Source organism: Eufriesea mexicana, unplaced genomic scaffold (genome assembly GCF_001483705.2).
Source record: "Eufriesea mexicana isolate 0111107269 unplaced genomic scaffold, ASM148370v2 scaffold395, whole genome shotgun sequence".
In the NCBI taxonomy this organism is placed as follows: domain Eukaryota; kingdom Metazoa; phylum Arthropoda; class Insecta; order Hymenoptera; family Apidae; genus Eufriesea; species Eufriesea mexicana.
Genome location: NW_016908583.1, coordinates 51,571 through 71,646, shown reverse-complemented (window position 1 = coordinate 71,646; position 20,076 = coordinate 51,571). Strand labels below are relative to the sequence as shown.

At 43.2% G+C, this 20,076-nt stretch overlaps 1 protein-coding gene across 1 annotated transcript in view; it reads right to left on the bottom strand.

Annotated features, from left to right (window-relative positions):
• Window positions 1-12,621, bottom strand: part of E23 (ABC transporter G family member E23) — a 332,307-nt gene extending 319,686 nt beyond the window's left edge. The window contains exon 1 of the mRNA XM_017896912.1: window positions 12,461-12,621. Coding sequence (XP_017752401.1) covers window positions 12,461-12,573 — 113 coding nt within the window. The 5' untranslated portion in view covers window positions 12,574-12,621. The remainder of the gene's footprint in view (window positions 1-12,460) is intronic.
• Window positions 12,622-20,076: the final 7,455 nt, after the last annotated feature.

The window sequence follows — 20,076 nt, the reverse complement described above, 5'->3', positions numbered from 1 at the left end:
TTCAGATTGGAGGATTTTTGGGTTAGAGACTTATGGTTTGTCAGAGATAGGTGTTTTAGGGGTTTTGAACACGAATATCGTGGATTTGAAGTACATTTTTGAGTCTAGACTCTGTCAAAGGGATATTCTAAAGGAATTGTTGAAAAGATAAGTTTAGTTGTAGATAAAGATCAATCTGGAATGTAAGATACGAATAAATAGTTTATAAGGTATAAATTCCTAGAAGGAATGTTTATATAAACATCTGATAAGAATTGGGGGGTTTTAACCGCGTCACGTACCCTCTTGACACTTTCTTGGGAGTTAGTCAATCTGTCAGGAGAAGCACTGAAAGAAACATGCTTTCCTGGAATAATATATATATATACTGTAGTTATTTTACTATTAAAACCCATAATTCCAATAGGAGTTAAATATGTCGAGCTCCTAGGATCTCCATTTTCTATGAAAAATAGCGAAGAGCGACGAGTAACTTCGATACTATGTCTATTATAGAAGAATCTTCGTTGATCTTCCAAAATGGTGATCCACTGTTAAAAATATCGAAGAAAATGTTTTAAATAGGAGAACCAATTTAAAGAAATGAAGTTTGACAATTGTTCGAAGCTGAAATCAAGAACTACGAAGAACCTAATACCTATAGTATGTCAAGCTAACTTCGCGAACTTCCCAACTCTAGAGTATCCAAAAAGAAGCTAGGGACAGCTGCAACATCTATCTTCCACGCTTCCAATCGACTACCAAAGCTACCAAACAACCTAACGCCACTAACCTCGGCGGAAACTCACGATCTGCTCGGTCTCCTTAATCTCCTAATACATCAAACACCCAAAGACCACCAAAGAACACAACTTCGGAGCTAAAAGAACCCACTGTACCGATCTTCCAACCTAAACTAACTCGCTGAGAATACTAGCAGGTGGATATAAAAGACGTGGTCGAAAAATGGCAACTTTGGAAGCCTAATTTCACGATCCAAAAGTGGCAACTTCGGAAGCCTAATTCTATCATCGAAAAATGACAACTTCGGAAGCCTAATTTCATAGTGGAAAAATGGCAACTTCGGAAGCCTAATCTCATGATCGAGAAATGGCAACTTTGGAAGCCTAATTTCACGATCCAAAAGTGGCAACTTTGGAAGCCTAATTTCATAGTTGAAAAATGGCAACTTCGGAAGCCTAATCTCATGATCGAGAAATGGCAACTTTGGAAACCAAATTTCATGAGCCAAAAATGGCAACTTCGGAAGCCTATAAATGAAGTTTGACAATTGTTCGAAGCTGAAATCAAGAACTACGAAGAACCTAATACCTATAGTGTGTCAAGCTAACTTCGCGAACTTCCCAACTCTAGAGTATCCAAAAAGAAGCTAAGGACAGCTGCAACATCTATCTTCCACGCTTCCAATCGACTACCAAAGCTACCAAACAACCTAACGCCACTAACCTCGGCGGAAACTCACGATCTGCTCGGTCTCCTTAATCTCCTAATACATCAAACACCCAAAGACCACCAAAGAACACAACTTCGGAGCTAAAAGAACCCACTGTACCGATCTTCCAACCTAAACTAACTCGCTGAGAATACTAGCAGGTGGATATAAAAGACGTGGTCGAAAAATGGCAACTTTGGAAGCCTAATTTCACGATCCAAAAATGGCAACTTCGGAAGCCTAATTCTATCATCGAAAAATGACAACTTCGGAAGCCTAATTTCATAGTTGAAAAATGGCAACTTCGGAAGCCTAATCTCATGATCGAGAAATGGCAACTTTGGAAACCAAATTTCATGAGCCAAAAATGGCAACTTTGGAAGCCTAATTTCACGATCCAAAAATGGCAACTTCGGAAGCCTAATTCTATGATCGAAAAATGACAACTTCGGAAGCCTAATTTCATAGTTGAAAAATGGCAACTTCGGAAGCCTAATCTCATGATCAAAAAATGGCAACTTTGGAAACCAAATTTCATGAGCCATAAATGGCAACTTTGGAAGCCTAATTTCACGATCCAAAAGTGGCAACTTTGGAAGCCTAATTTCACGATCCAAAAGTGGCAACTTCGGAAGCCTAATTTTATGATCGAGAAATGGCAACTTTGGAAGCCTGATTTCACGATCCAAAAATGGCAACTTCGGAAGCCTAATTCTATGATCGAAAAATGACAACTTCGGAAGCCTAATTTCATAGTTGAAAAATGGCAACTTCGGAAGCCTAATCTCATGATCGAAAAATGGCAACTTTGGAAACCAAATTTCATGAGCCATAAATGGCAACTTTGGAAGCCTAATTTCACGATCCAAAAGTGGCAACTTTGGAAGCCTAATTTCACGATCCAAAAGTGGCAACTTCGGAAGCCTAATTTTATGATCGAGAAATGGCAACTTTGGAAGCCTGATTTCACGATCCAAAAATGGCAACTTCGGAAGCCTAATCCCATGATCGAGAAATGGCAACTTCGGAAGCCTAATCTCATGATCGAAAAATGGCAACTTTGGAAGCCTGATTTCACGATCGAAAAATGGCAACTTCGGAAGCCTAATCTCATGATCGAGAAATGGCAACTTCGGAAGCCTAATTCTATGAACGAAAAATAGTAATTTCGGAAGCCTAATTTTATGATCGAGAAATGGCAACTTTGGAAGCCTGATTTCACGATCGAAAAATGGCAACTTCGGAAGCCTAATCCCATGATCGAGAAATGGCAACTCGGGAAGCATAATCCCATCTCTCGAAGAGCTGCGAGTACAGAGCGTGCACACGCGGCACAGAGACGTCATTCCGTGGTAAATTAGACGCGAAGCTGATAGTCCATTCAAGGCCGGGCTAGGCTGCGAAGGAGAATAGCGCATTTTTCTAGGCTATTGATTGCGTCTACCGAATATAGGGTAATATTCAATCTACTTAATGGCACGGTTGCCTGCGTGCACCGTCCTCGATTTCATCTCACCGTCTCGGCCGCTGGAATACCGGGCCTCGACGGCTCTTTTTTCGTTCCACTTTTGCGCCTAGGCAAAATACGCTCTCCTTGCTTCTCCGCGCCTCGACATGCCGGTTTTTTCCCTACCCTCGAGGAAAACGCGTTTCCCTTCCACGATCGTTCTTACCATTGCTGTTATCGCTGTTATTATTATCATTTAGCTCGATCCCGCCTCGAGTATCTACGATGGAACCAGCTCCGAGACTCTTTTGGCTCTTTCTGCAGATTTACCCCGGGAATTCGAAAATTCCGCCAAGATCCACTCTGATCATTTCGTTCCCATCATAGTCAAGGATCTTTGGCACATACTTGAATCACTTTTCGTCTCGTGGAATCCCGGATCTCACGCGATAGCGTCTCACGCGCTAGGGGTCTCCGCGGTGAGGACAGGCTGAGGAGGCTGAACGGATATCTCTATCGCAGAAGAGCGAGCAAAAGAAAAGGAAATCGTGCCGGGTTTAGAAAATGGTTTGTAAATTTCCTGCATGTCGTCGTTTCGAGTCTGGTTCGCATTTTCTAACACCGCGGGACTCGCTAGGCTGAGCCTGAAACTTGTTTATCAAGGTATCCAGACTCGAATACCACGGACTTTTTCCCAACGAATAACGCATTCGAGAGAGGTCTAGTATATTTGTTGACAGCGAACGATTTAGCAGGCCTGAGATAACGCGCAGAATCAATATCGGAAAGCTGACTTGGGAGTTTTCGAAAACAAGCCAAAAGCGAAATCGGACCTGGAAGAATTTCGCGGGATTCGTTTGCAATTTAGAATATTCGATCCTAATATAGTTTCTATATGTCATAGATTCATAGGTTACAAAAACGAACACGGTGCTTCGCGTATGTAGTAAGACAGTGAATTTTAATTCCTTTGGGGCCCAGACTAGGACCAAAAGATGACAACTTTTGGTGTTAAAATCTTCGTCATCTTAGAACCTAACGTTTGAGAATTCCTGTTATAACAATTGGTACAGTATCTCCGAGTTTTGTGAACACTTTGCCCGTCGTCGGTGGTCCACTTGTCGGCCGAGTCTGGGCCTGAACGGAACGGCAAGCAAAACGGGCTGGGCCTTAACGTGTTAACGCTATACCGTCCAGTGGCAAGACGTTGGTGTCCCGTCGTCGGTGGTCCACTTGTCGGCCGAGTCTGGGCCTGAACGGAACGGCAAGCAAAACGGGTTGGGCCTTAACGTGTTAACGCTATACCGTCCAGTGGCAAGACGTTGGTGTCATGCGCAAAATTATCGGGCAAATGCCGATGGCACCACCTTGGTATCGCGTGCAAAATAGGGGGAGAGGGGGGTGGTAAGCGCTGGTGATATCACTATGGTGTCGTATTCAAAATTTCGAGAAAATAGATCGAACCACTGATACCTCGAAACGACGATATTTTGATACCTTTATTAGATACCTTATTAAGACGAAGAGAATTTATAAATATTCGACATGTATCCTCGAAATTCCATTATCTGGTCCTGAATAATCTGTATAATGAAAAATTGATAAAGCACTCGAATTACCAACAACTCGGAACGCGAAGAATATTCCGGTACCATAGCTAATAGCACGAACGTAACACGATAAATTTCTATCCTCGTCTCTGTATGGAATTTCAATTTTAAGGTAAGATCAAGAAATTTCGTTGATATTTCTATTCGTCTCGACCTCGTTCCCCAAAATTCTCTTCAATTTTATATAACCTCGAAAACCACAGGGATGACACTTCCTTGACAGGAAATTACTATAATAATTAAATTATTGGCATTAATTTCCTAGAGTAATAATAAATCACGCTTTCTGTATTTCTGTGCTGAGAATCGATCGACAAAACGATATTCGAGTAATTAATGTACCGATTGTACGACATTTTCTTCGTCTCCTTCAGTCTCAACGTTAACCCTCTGACAGTGTGGTCAAATTACGAATTCAGGCCCAAAAATTCCCCAAATCCAGTTCATTTTATGTTCGAAAACACTTTGGTGTGTAATCAAAAATGTGGAAAAACGTATTTTATACGTATCTTGTTAGTAATCAGTACGCGTATAGTACTTGACACTCTGCCCGTGACTGTCAAGGGGTAAACTGTTTGGTACTTGACGCTCTGCCCGTGTCTGACACGGGATAAACTGTTAAGGGGTTAACCCTTTGCACTCGGCGATTTTTTCGTTCCAGGAAAACAGTAATTCGAAGACTTTCTGCCATAAAGTCGAGAATATTTTAAAATTTTAAATAAATAGCAAATCGTATAGAAATTAAGACGTAGAATTATTTTATTTCGATATCCCACGTATCGTTAAGTAATTTTAAATGTAATATATTAATTAACATCGATATTTAGAATCTGATTAAATGGCGACTGAGGGTCGACTCTCAAAGGGTTACACGCGTTCCTAGGTAGCCTGAAGGTCCCAAAGAAATTTTCGAGAAACCTCTCATCTTGGAACGAAGAACCGACGTGTTCTTCTCTTCTCTTTCTCAACTATGACGAGAAAAATCAGAAAATCCACGCGAAGAGACCCGTTTGTTTTGGAATCGGTGTCGCAACATGGGACCAAGTACCACGGTGGAGTTTATGCGAACGGGTGCGCACGGAAGGCTCGCGAAAGGTGGCCAGGCGCTTCGGGGAAGGCGAAAAAGAAAGGAGATCATGTTTTGAATGCGACGTCGCGAGAAGTAACGCCGAGAGAAACCCAGTTATCGAGAGACTTTTATGGAGAGGTCGCGGCTGCTCCAGCGAAACGCTGCACGCGTCTTTTCCAACTACGTGAATTCCTCGTTCACGCTGCACACCGTGTGAATAATTCAACTATTTCTTCTTATTCTTTCTTTTCTTCTTCTCCTTTTTCTCCTTTTTTCTTATCCCGCTCAGACGCGTCGTCTCGACGCGAGAAGGATCGAGCCTCTCTGGAGAGAAGAAGAGCAGGCAGAAAAATTGAGTTGTGCCATCATCGACTGGTTTAGAGTGGGCATCAACTATAATTCCAACTGTGATTTCGTATCAAAATTATGTAGAAAATCTTACTTCTGTATTATGAAAGCTTAGAAAGGCTTCTTTGCAACGATACCTAAATTCTGATTCTGATGGAATTTTGTTTTTCGAATCTTGGCATTCTTTAATTTAATATGCCGCAACCTCGCGAGTGTCAGACGAGCCTATCATGGAGGTACGTTGATTAATATAAGATTAATGCGAAGAAAAATACGAAAAAGTGACGTGACATCATTCTGTCGGGCGGTATGATCTAACTGGTCTCGCCATTCAGGGATCGACGAACGAGAGATCCGTGGAAGACGAGGGAAAATTGTGGATGGAGGAAACGAGCAGGTTGAACTTAACAAGGAGGCAATTTGGAGCGCAGAACGGTGACAAAGGTCGGATCGAGGAGACGATCGGCGGTTTTCGAGGCGTCGAAAACGGGCCGTGAAATCGAGCGCGGTTTCCAACGATCGATCTCTCGCGGCTCTGACTAATTCCGTCGAATGAATCATTCCCCATCCACTCTCGAAAGAACACGGCCAAAGTGCATTGCACCGGACCGAATTGAACTTGAATCCCGACGCGCTGGTTGCGCTCGCCTCGTGAGATAACGCGTGCTTCGATGCGTTTCTTTAAATAGTCCCTTACATAGTGGCTTTCATGCACGCTGTTGCGTAAGTAGCCGAAAATCACAAGTTCCTCGATCCTTCGCGCGCAGAGCTTGCTCCGGCCGCCGCGTAGATGGCGCGGCGTTGTTCCGTGCAATCGTCCGAGAGGTTGGATTTTGAGGTTAGGGTTAAGAACAGTGGAAATGGAGACGGTGGATCGAAGATTTTGGGTTTTAGAGAAAATATTTAGGATAGTGAGCTGTATTACTACTCGTGGACGAGTGTACAGGCGTGAATAGACGCCTACAGGCTTTTGAGGTTATGTTCGATATCATAAGAAGTATTTAGACGTTTATAGCGTTTACTAAATTTCTTCTTACTTAGAAACCACGCTGAAATCTTCGAAATTCCACGTTTCACACCACGGACTACTACTCATGCACACTATATTAACCCCTTCGTGTTCGTGGTCGGGGATTCTCGCGTAGAAATTCCTAACCACACGCGAGTCCTCGTTCCCTAATATTCGCGATTAAACGTTATCTCGCACGAGAGAGAAAAATAACGAGAATTCCAGAGCATAGATTTCTAAAATATTCCAAAACATACTGAAAATTATACAATCCAGAGAAACAAGCATCTAACGTGCATCAGAGTGTTCTCTTTCTTTAAGAAAATTAATATGAGATACCAATGACATGGACCTCGAGAACTTAACCTCAAACGTTCTCGAACTTCGTCTCTACTGCTAATTATAAAGCCACGAAGCTAAACAACAAATTGCGGATCGTCAACGTCTCCATAATACCATTAATGGAGTTTAAAAGGTGAAATCAGCGGAGTTGCGCGGAAATCGAGAGCTGCTTCGATTTCCGGCGATCCGAGACAGGAAAAGCTCGAAGAGAGATCAAAGTTGGAATAGATCGGTTCGCAGAAACCGTGCGTTATTTCCAACGCAACGATCGACGATCGATCGCTGTATGCGCCATCTAGATCGCGACACCCTGCGCTCCTTGTCCCATTACTCGCACGTATCGCGTCGATATGCGTTCACCTATGCGTACGGCGCATGCGCGCGCACGCGTACTCGCACGCGTCTAACCTAGAAACCGGGGACCGATCGAAAGAAAAATCGGCGGTTTCTCCTCCGGAGAAAAATCGAGTCTTCCGCTTCGAGAGATGAAACCGTTCCAGTTTCCCATGCGTGACCCACTCTCGGCTGATGGGAAGAGAGCGCGATACGCGCGTGCACGCTCGCGTTCTCCTTATCAGCGCGAGCGAGCAGGGGCGTGGACCGGTCGAGGAGGAAGAAAAGCCGGAGGATTTCTCGTTGATCTATAGGCAACGGGGTTTTCTAGCATCGGACTGAACAAGCTGCACGTGGATCGTGGACTTTCAACGGGTTCTTCTGGGCCGCGACATGGTTTCTATGCTCGCTAAACGGTGTTTAACCCTACGATGGTGAATCTCGAATCAGACGCGTGCATACGTGTCATATATGTTTAAAATAAACAATTATCACACGTGAATGTTATAATCATACGTGTTCTACCTTTCGAAATACAATTACACGCACACCGAGAAGAGTTGAGCAACGGAATGATGATTTGCGAATTGCTATATTACTTTCCATTTCTTTTATGGATTACGATAACTACTAACTACCTAACCGTACTGTACTGGAGTTGAGACTGAACTTTTTAAAAGATTCTTTTAATCCCTAACCCGGCTCACGACTCCTAGCGAAGGTCCCCGGGGCCCAAAAATCGCAAATCATTGCATGATTGAATTGGTTTATTGCAACACTTTTAATAGATAAATTAAACACCAGGGAATACATTTCTGAGATACAGATAAGAGTAGGACGAAGAGATAACATTTTATAGCTACTAATAGGCAATAATTATTTCAGATTTTTAATTTTCATCTATGTACTTCGGACGATGAAAGATATATAAAATTTCGCAATACATTGCTCGTTGTATTTTTATTATTAGCATATTTAGAACGACCTCGAACGATAAAAAAGTTACGCGTATTCCCAACCTAAATTTTCAAATTAACTCGAGTAGGAGGGGAAAGCAAATAAAAGAAAAGTTAGGGTAAGAGAGGCATGATTTACGAGTCGCATAAGCCTATAAGGATTCGACGCGATTTTCACGCTGCTGAAAGCAGTAACGATTAATCAGCCCGCTGAGAGGAGAATAAATAAAAAGCAACTAAAAAGCCGGGACTGTACCACGAAACTTTGGCTATTGATTGGTTGCGCTGATAATAGGCGACAGATAAAGCGGAAGCTATCTGTCGCGACGTTTACACCGAAACAAAGCTTGATTTACGAACGTCTTCCTCGAAAAATCAAGGACCCGCGGCTCGAACGATAACGCCATGCGTTCCAAGCTGTTTGCTCCCTGTTCCTTCCTCTTTTTTTATTTACAATACGACACGGTGGTATCAGCGAGACTTCGTAGTCTTCGTCGTGGCGTTCACGCCGATAAAGAATCGGCCACCAATCTCGTCGCTCGTATTTTCGAAGCCTGATTACGCCTCGAATATTCGCCTGCCTCTCCTCTCCGCCGCCATCTTCTTTCCGCCACGCGTTCCAGAAACGTCGAACGCGAAACTAGCGCCGCGGCGCGCGGTTCCCGCGAAATTTCGAGAGGACGACGCGCGTAATGGAAAGAGCGTAATCGATACCCTGGAACTTTCGAGCTGTCGAAAGAGATACCGAAAGGAGGATCGTGGTGGTGGTCGCCGCGATTTATACATTTCCCCGAACTCGGCTGCGTGCATCCGGCATGCGGATTCCACTTTCTTTTCGCCCGAAAACCCTCGAACGGAGGACGAAATTGGTAATTGGGGTGTTCGTTTCCAAAACCTGATCAAAAGTCCCCGATTTCACTCGGTCGAATAATCCGAAGGAAAGGTCGGCCGGAGTGGTTACAGTCTAATTTAACGAGGAGAAACCGGCGGATCGGCGAGAAACAGGTGTCAGACCGATAGGCACAGCGACGCGTGTGGTCGCTGAGGAAAAAGCGAAATTCATAGGGAATATCTACGGTGAAGTATAAAGCAGCGAAAAATCGCTCAAAGGGACACGGGAATCCGAGAAATATCAAAAATATGCGAAATTCGAGAATCGCGATAGAAAACCGCGAGTCCTAGGGAACCCTAGAAGGATCCTAGGGAACCCTAGAAGAATTCTAGACACTATTTACGCATAAACTCGTATCGAAGAAGATTCTTGGTGTTCGCGGGGGAAATTACCGAGTGTTTCCGTGGCAATTTATGCGGTAACTATAGAGAATCACCGAGAACACTAGGAAATCCCAGGAATCTGCAGGATCACCGCTCGCACAGAGATATCCACGTAAATCGGCCGTTCCGAGATTTCGATCGCGACTTCGCCCAGAAGTTTCAACGCGATGTTCCTGCAAATATGCCTCGTCACGCGACGAATTACAAATGACGAGAAAACAAACGGAGATGGTAAGAGAGGGACGTATTTCAAGAGCTCGAACGGTCCCTGGCATTACCGGGTATTAACGAAAGTGTTGATCGAACGACGACGGGCAACGGAACAAAGGGCACGATCAAACAAACGCGTGCACAAACAAGCAAGCAATGGCGACGATCGTTAAATCAGCCACGACAAACAACCACATCGTTATAAATAAATTTTGTCGAACAGAAGAGAGAGGGGGCAAGCGCGGAGAAAGACGAGGACAGAAAAAGAAACGACGGTGGTTTGCATCCTTCTTTTTCGATAAAGAAATACATACACGCGTGTACGTGCGTGTACAGTAGCGTTCAAAACTTTGGGATCGAGCGATCGATGAGACGGGTGCACCTGCGAACATTCCGATGGAAAATATATCCGCGTACTCTGTTTTTACGTTCACCGAAAAGTAACGTCGAGCAATGTCTACTTTTATTAATACAGACACGTAGTCACGTATATCTGTTTATTTTTATCACGCCACTTTAATTATCATCTATATATAGCGTATTCGGTTTCAAGTTGCTAGCAAGTAGTTCTAGTGTTAAATTGGTACAGATAACTACGACAACGAAAGCGAAATTATAATCATTAGCATGGTATCCGAGCCTCGTATATTTAACCTTACATAACCTCACATTCTCTGCACCGTAGAGAAAGTAAAACTAGTCGGCAAGCAAACCAAGCACTACGACCTTAAATTTTATTATTCGCCAAATAAGAACTATACAAATTCGAGAAGGGGGCAACGAGAAGCTACTATCCGTAAAAATAACCATGGCAACATGACGAAGTATGGGACAACACGCGTGAATAACAGGAGAGCGTTATTCCTTATTTATTTCGGAAATCGCGAATGGCAAGGGCGTAAGATTTCGACGAATGCTATGTACAACGTGAAAGTACAACGACCGAGGTTCCGATAAATTCGAAGGCGTGAATAAAATTGGCAAATGGCGGATCGGGACGCGAAATCATCGAGGAGCCCGATGACACGGCAGAAGGTCACGAGGCGCGGTTTTGCCAGCGCTTTTTATTGCACGCCATCGTCGAGATTCGCCGACATATTAGTCGATGATATATTTTTGTACGACGCGAATAGATAAGGGACGAGCGTCGACTCGGGGTTCTTTCGAAAGAGATCATCGACTGTATCAGTCGTGATAAGGGATTCAGTCGTCCGCGCATGCGCGCATCTCATAGTTCGCCATCTTCCTTCCCCCCTGATCCGTTTTACTCCTTTGGCTCTTCTCTTTCTCGCTCTTTGTTCCACGATCCTTGTTCGTAGAAAATTCTGTTACGCTCGTTTGAAAAATTTCTGCAGTGTGTACCGCTGGTTATTCCTTATTCGACGTTTTTGTTGGTTATGTTGCCGCTTTGGAACAAACCTCGTTCTCAAAATGGCCACGAACGTTGATCGTCGCAGATTTGCTCGACGATCTGGAGATTTCGATATTTTGATGCTCGTGAAAAAGATCGAGTTTCGGCTCGAAGAAGCCCAACTATGGGCGTGTGGCTTATGTCGCCCCGACCCGTGTTTAAATTTAGAATTCCGCAAATATATTAATGACTTTTTCCCTCCATGATACGTGAAACGTCACATATCCCCTTATCTGACTCGCCTTTGTCAGAACTTTTTAACGTTTTCTAAATCTATGATCTTCGAAATTAATCTTTGAATTGTACCTTTCTCTCTCCTAGTATGCCGAAAATTTTTAAGAAACCGAAAAAGTTGAAACCAGGAAGACATAAATTTGACGAAGGAAGATACTTCACTCGACTGATAAAAGTTATAAAAGATATACTTTGTAGCAAAAGAACTACCTTTAGAAAAATATGTACATTGTCGGGAGGAAATTTACATTCGCTATATTTTCGTCTTTTATTATAGATAAAGAACGATAAATCACATACGCAATTTTAAAAAGCGTATTCAAATTAACAGGAGGCTTCCGCTGCGTTGCTCGAAAGAATTGCATGCACGATCGCGTAAAAATATAAAAATGCTTGTCTAGAAAATTTCCACGAGCGATTCGTTCATTGTTAAATACGTCGACGCGATGGAAAAGATATGAAAAATATTATAGCAACGATACAAATCCATAAATCTAATCCACAAATCGATTGTCAAAAAGTAATCGACCAAACGAAATACAAAGAATAAATTAAAAATAAACGTTGTTAACAAAATCGGTATTACAAAAATTCTCTTTGAATCGCGACATAAAAAGCATTCGACTAGTATTGAAAAAAAAGTATTGAAAAATCCGGCAAGAGGAATCCTGGGATTGTTTCGAGCAGACGTAGCATCGGCGAGGATTTTCACGCTGTTATCTAGAAATCTAGGGAGAAAATGGAAGAAAAATAAAAGTAACAGTGAAAGATCGTGTCGACTCACCTGGGAGCATTGATGATCGGTCGGCCCATTGCCCGTTGCTGGCGCTTCTCGTTGCTGGGAAGGCGCAGGTAATCTTGGTCGCCAAAGAGGAACAGATCCTTTGAAATAATCATGTCCACCGTGTGGTTGCCGGTTATAGCTGCCCGCCTCTCTCTCTTATCTTTCTCTCACTGCCGAACCACGGGCTTAACAACGCACCACGACGACAACGACGTCAAACGCGACGAAATGTCCTCACCTAAGTCCCGCCACCTCGAAACGTCCAGCGCGATCTCCAACGACGATTCACCAAAGCGATCCGCTTGCTGTTGTTGCTGCTGCTGTCTCCCGTCAGCAAACGAGCATATTCGCCAGTCAATGCCGCGACTTCGTGCCGATTTTCTGTCCAGACACCTGGTCGCGACCATTAAGTCCTAGTGAAACTGGTAATCGAACGAATTGATCGATACAACGAGATGATCCAATGAACAAAGCACTGTTCGACGCGAATATACTTCTTCCACTTCTTCTCCTGGGGATAACTTAAACAGGATTAAAGTTCTCGTCAGAGTTCCTTGTCTTTGGCAGGATCGTCGGATACGGGTCTTTAAGAGGCGATTTACGATGCAGGTTTACGATGATTCGTGAGTGAAAACGTTGGTTACGCGACTGTTGGTAAGTCCTGATAAATTCGGAGCGTGTTCGCTGTATTATGCACTGTAGTTCCTCTAGAGATGGGCTCCGCTCGTCTGAAAAAAGGGGAAAACGAGTTAGAGACGTGCCGAAAAGGAAATTTTTCTTTTTGGGAGCTAACGACGAGTATAAAGGTTGTTATCGCGAATTCTTAGTCTTTGGAATATTATCATAAAGCAAGCGTCAAACGTCTGTACTTCGCTACGGAGTGATACGAATTTCAGAGAACAGAACGAGACAGCGTATAGTGCACGAAATAAGCAAACACAGACAGTTTGTTTAATAACTCCGTTTGTTAAATACTCTTCTTCATCGCGAATACTCCGTTTTTATTTTTACTAGAATATCTAATCTTGGAAAATTAGAGAAGTCGGAAAGACTATGATTTCACGATACGATTTACGATAAGTAATCCCTTGCTGAGAAATGTTGGAAAATACTCAAAAACGTCTTTCTCTTTAAGAAGAAGTAGAAAGTAAATACCGTTGATGTAAGGTTATGGATTCCACGGCGTAATCTTTTCAACGCATAATCCAGAAATTCTCTCGTGCGAAAAATAATCCCTTTCGGGAGGGTTAATTATGTCACAGGTCTAAGCTTGGATTAAAATTAACGACCTCGGTAATCGAATTTCGATACTTCTCCTTAAATCCAACATCTCGCAAAATTTCTTGCCACGGATATAGATACAATTCTAAAAATAGAATGGCCGAGTCACGGCAGAAAAGCTAGAGAAGTGACACAACTATGCAATGTCAGCATGCCCGAAATCTTAAATCAAAATTAATCGTTTGAAGACTGACAATGAGTCTTTTCCCTAACGCGTTATTCTTCTAACGAATAAAGTTATGAATTATCAGGATTCTTCGGTTCATCGACTAAACGTACATACTGAGAGATAATTAGAGATCATATATATTCCTATACTTCCACTAGACAGAGAAACAGAGTTTACAGAATTATTAATACGATCAATGAATTTAAATAAATTCCCCAGAAAATGCATCCACTGTAACCGTAACCTAAATCTCGATATTCGACATGGTATTCGCTATACATACAGTAACATATATCCCTTTCCGCCGTTGTAAAAACATAATGCTATCCCCACCCCTGACGTGCCGTTATAAATGGCGGAAAAACAGACGGAAACGTTAAAAGATCAGAGAATGTCAAGTTCCTCTATTTTCAAGCGCGCTGTCTATTCGCAATGGAGCTCGTTCCCGCTCTAGAAACAATTTTAATACGGCCTGCGGGCCGTAAGTTCAGAATTACGAGCGGTCCATTCCAGCTGCCCGTACAACCGATATTCGCTGGTCTGTTCGCGCAACGAATGCCTGGAATACGCTGCACTTGCGCGCGATCGCGAGAGAACGGCTCGCGTTCACGCGTTCATTCATGATCGTCTATTAGCAGTACCGAAGGTAATCATGTCCGCTGGGTAATCCGTTACCAGCGACGAGGACGACGCAAAAACGGGACGCGCGAGCTTTTCGCGTGAAAATAGCGGCTTTCTGGACGTACCCACGTTACAACAATAACGAACGCCTAAAAAAAAGTCGATATTATTTTCGGCACGACTTGTCGCGCATTCGTTGCTGCTTTTCCACTTACTCTCTTTACGCCTGCTCTCTTCTTGTTAAACTAAGGAACTGCGTAACCGACGTGACTCTCCTGGTTTCAATGGATTCGTTAATATATTCAGCCTTTCCAGCCGTTCTTTCGTTATGTTAAATGTTCATTATGTTTCTCGTGAGGAGTAGAGTTATCTGGAATGAAGTTTTTAATGTCACTGTAGGTACAGGGTAATTCGAAAAACGGTTTCGAAACACGTATGCTACGTTGTAGGTTAGACGCTTGCAGCGCCACCCCACTAACTGACCGATTTTAAACGGGACGAATGTGTAGGATATTAAAAAGTTATACCCGATTCGGTATGTGTGTATACGTGTAGCGAGGTTCCGTTGATTTATAGAATGCACGAAAAATGTATACCTTATTGTTCCGAAAAGCGTGATTCACCTTGCACCGTGAAACGAAAACGTGAAAAACCGACCGTCGAAACGGCTTATTGTAGCCCGAAGATATTCCAAACAAGCCGCGCGGAACGTAAATAAAAAATGCTGCCAACGTTTCTTGCAGCGCGACGTTTACAGCTTCCGAAGCCCGACGACAAAGAAGCATGTGAAAAATCCGTTTCGATTTCGCGAAACAGAAATACATATGTCGTATATACACTAACATTTGTACATATATACGCACATATATAGGTCACCTATTTTTGTTCATCAACGCACAGACTAGCACCACAGAATGTTTGCCGCGATCGACTTCCGAATTCTTCGCATAATCCGAATCGTCGCCATTACACCGTGGATTGTCGGTTATTTATCGACGAGATTTGTCAGTCGTTTAAAGTCGCAGAGTCCTCGCGCGATCGAGAGCAAAGACGAATATGGTGGGGGCCAACGGGTCGTTCCGTACGTCGTGTTTGAAGCTGACGAAGTAAATCGAGCGGATATACGCTGCGCGCATGAGAACTCGTCCCATATTTACATCGCGCCAATTTTCACCCGCCAACTGTTAAGCATTAGTCACGGATGAGTGGCGCGTATACGAGAGACGCCTCGTGTATCGTGAACATCTTCTTCTGCCCCGGTCAGAGATGATTTTGACAGGCGTTTCTAATTAGTCGAGTCGAGTTGTACAGTCCTGAGGCGTGATCAACCAGCGTCGTTTTAATTTCATGGCCTCGCGTGCAAAACCACCGATTGTCTGACGTACACTGACGTTTCCATTTCCGTTCGACGGTTTCGTCAAGCGTGTCAACCTTCGAACGTGAAATTAGTAACGTATCTATGGTCACGCGACTGATGCTCCCTACCGCCTACTAGTGGCGCTGATCGAAATCGACAAGCGTTGAGAAAGGTTATGATGCGGTCGGTACGAAGAAAGCCAACGGTCGCGTTAATTCGGCTGCGTGCGTCGACCGAAAATACGATATCGAAAAATAGATTAACGAATTCCGATTCCAGCCGTGCATTTTTCTTTTTTATCGTTTTCGTATGGCGTTGATATTTTGCTTAAGTATCGTGGGCGGCAAATCCAAATCTTTTATATCGAACGTGTGGCTTATATGCATATGTGTGTGTATATATATATATTGGCAACACTTTCGACGCGCGAACCAGTTCGATGTCATTTTGTCCCGAAGGAAAAAGAAACAAGGCGACATGGTTGAAATTTTTAATAAAGCTAAAGATATATTTAGTGACGCGTACTATCAATGAGAATATACACGATGATTAAGAACAATTATCTCATCGCGAGTAGTACGTTTCATGTCACGGGTGCAACGATCTCGGTCTACAAAACGACAAGATCAATGAGCACAACCGGCCGGCTGATAACTAGCAACGAGATTATAATTTTGAATTTTAAAACTTTAACAAATCCAGCTTACGATTACATCATTCGATGTTTGAATTAAGTTTCATAAAAGAAATATACAAACAATCGAATGTCCCTGATTCCAAGATTATATTACAAAATTTCCCGTGGCAATTATTACGTTTCTAAACCATCTAAACGCTATCATCGGTAACGTAAGTAACATAAATAAAAGAAATAAAACGAACCTTTTTTTTCAGATTTACTCGCAGCAGTGTTACAAAGATATTTATGTCGGAAGCAACGTATAAACTACTAATTACCATGGAACTAACCTCACATGCGTACGAAGCGGTAGAAAGAGAAAAAACATAGGGGCTCGCGCGCATGCGTAGAGGACAAGAATAGGCGAATGACAATGCACTAGGAAAAACTAATTTGGCACAGACAAAGGAAACATAAACAAGGTAAATGGCTATTTGTCAAAACGATTAACAGTGTAAAGCTTAATTTTTCCGCCTCCACACTGATTATCAAGCGGAATCGAACGCGTGAACGGGGCAAAAACACGTACTTATCCTGATTTACTCGATTAGAATACACAAGTCAACCGGTTGGATTTGTTCCAAAACGAAGTTGTTCCTTTCAACGCTACAACCATCCGGCTTAATCGGTGTTTTCGGGCATCGGAAATCAAATGCACGCCTAATTGAAATAACCGCTATCGAAAATACATGTCATAACCACCTGGATTCGGCATCATCCCGGCGCATGATTAACATCGATACTAACCGTCCCGCAAACATCGGTGACGAGACTTACCCTGCACTTGCAAAGGATGAACCTTCTTGGTGAAAAAAACAAGGTGATACTCTATATTTAGATGATCTAAATCCGAATTTTTCCCGCCCGGTTATTCCTGGCTTAAATAGTTCATCCGAATTTCAAGAAAAGCACCGTAACTATAGAAACAGCAAGCAGCAAGATAAGGTGCCGTCGACTCGTGGCAAAGTCTACCATTCGTTGATTAGATACGAAATTAGAAAGGTTCGTGAACTTAACGAACAAAGCGGCAAAATGGAGCTACAGTATCAATCGTTCGAAAAAATTAAACTATTACATGTTTTCTTTTTTCTCTTTCTTTCATCTTTTTTCCCCCTCAATAATGTTGAACAATAATCTCGACAACGTTATTCCAGGCAAGAGTGCTGCTCAGCACGGTTTTCGAGAACTTTCGAGATAAACGAGCTACTTTTTGGTGCAAGAAGATTGACTTTGCAACAACCGTCCAATTAAGTATTATTACGAAAATACGATGTTTATAATATCCACGGTAGGTAAGGTCAGCGTATCTGTGATAAGGTCATTGCAAGAATGACGTACGCGTCCTTCGGTTGTTCGTCCTCGAACGTAAAGGAATTAATTTTTAATGAGAAAATATCTGGTTTCGTTGAATCTTGCGTAAAATCGTTCGCCACGCGACCACATTTCTTACCAATGCTTCGAAAATTCACCTAGCATACCCTCGACTCGGCTTTCAAATGTCACGATTCATTTTTTTCAAGATGCAGATTGCGATCCGGACAGAATATCGAACGATCGAAGGCAAGATTGAAAGGAGAAAAAAGATATCAACGCTTGGCCAATTATAATCAAGATATTTTCCTACAATAGGGCATTGACACACGAAGAACCTTTGAACGAGAAAACACCGGTTGCAGTGAATGACCCTACGCCCTTGATATTCTCGAAACACGTTCACTCCGTTTGAAACTCGCATTTGAAACATGTACTCGCGCGACACGAAAGGGAAGATTATCGGACATTGTAAGAGCAATGAAAAAATTAGGTCGATGTGATGCTACTGCTACAATGCATCGCAGCATCTTGCGGAGAAGAATTCTCAAAGCAGCGCGTTACGTCTCGCGACAAATGTTGGTATTGCCGATACTCTTGGTTATCATAAATCGAATATATCATAGAATTCGAACTGCCAGCTCGTTAGGATTAGAATATCTTTAACAGGAATGGAGTATCGGCGAGAAGTTTGTCTCCGAATATTACGAGTTTCCAGGCGAAAGGAAGGAAAAGGTTTGTAAAGGTTATATTATAAAATCAGGTAGATACTACTCACGTAAAAAGCACAAAAAATCCTAGTGTTTCTTGTTGTTATCGCAGATCTAATCGGGGTATGTGTTGGATCACAGAAGAACCCGAAGAAAACTTCAATAGGTTTGGAATTGGATGTTAGCCGTAGCCGGTATCTTCGGCCTCGTCGTCCTCGGCGTCGTCCTCTTCGTAGCTCCTGTCACACATGCACTGTGCATCGGCCACGAACATGCGGCCATTGCGCGGCACGCAGTCAATGAACCCGCATTGCTTTTCACCCGAAGTCTTTGCCTTTTTTTCCCTTCTTAAAGCCCTGCACGCACTATCGCCGTCCTCTATCCGCGGATCTTCAGCCGCACACTCACGACATATATTCCGGTGGCGGTTTTGCACGAGGAACACCCGACCCTCCCGGTGTTACTGATTCTCTTGCCTCTTCCTGCGCCGTGTCGTCGTTGTCTCTATCCCTCTTTCTCTCTCTCTCTCTCTCGCTCTCTCTCACTCTCTCTCTCACTCTCTTTCTGTCTCTCCCTCTCTCTCTCTCTCGCTCTCTCTTTCTTTCATATATATGTATATATATATGTGTGTGTGATACGCGGGTGCGCACGCGCGTGTTTCACATCTCTCCTCGCTTTCGCACGTGTATATACGTATGTATACGTCGCGACGAAAATTCCTCTCTGTCCCTCTTATTTTGCTCTCTCTCCCTCTGCCTACCTTCGTACGGTCGTTCAGTGACCCGCTCTCTCTTTCTCTCTCTCTAACACAAATGCATGCGACTACGATTTTTCACCAATTTTTTTTTTTTTTTTCTTTCTCCCGTTATTACAATCCACGCATCGAGAGAAGAAAAATGAATACGTATGAAGAATAGGTGCACGTTTGGATACGGGATAAGGGACCGCGATGTCGTATCACGAGCACTCAAACAGACTGATTCGTACCGAAGTCTCGTGTCCCCCCCGAAGTTCGACCACAGCTTCGCGACGCGACACTCGCGGCGGTCGGATGCAGACTGAATCGGACGCTATGTGCCTCGCTCGTGTATTGCCAGAACGTCCCTCCCCTAACCACCCTCCCCCTTTCTCGCTCGTTCTCTTTCTCTTCCCCCTATTTACTTCTCTTCGCGGTGGCTATCAGCTCGTGCCAGACCCCAGGCTCATTTTTACTGGCTACGCGCGAATACATGACCAGACCGGAGGGGAGAGAGAGTCTTATTCTTGAAATGCAGAATCTTTTGTTACCGAAGCTTCCTACTTTTGTTCGATATAGATTAATCACCGACCACTGATAAAAACTTGTCCGATTGTACAATGTGCTAGCATTTAAATCATCGGCACGCATCTTTCTTATTTTGTTTTTTGCATTTTTCCTTATATTTCGAACTTGAATTTGATAAACTGGATATCTAAGAGTGATAAGCGATAAATTCATAAGCACGATGA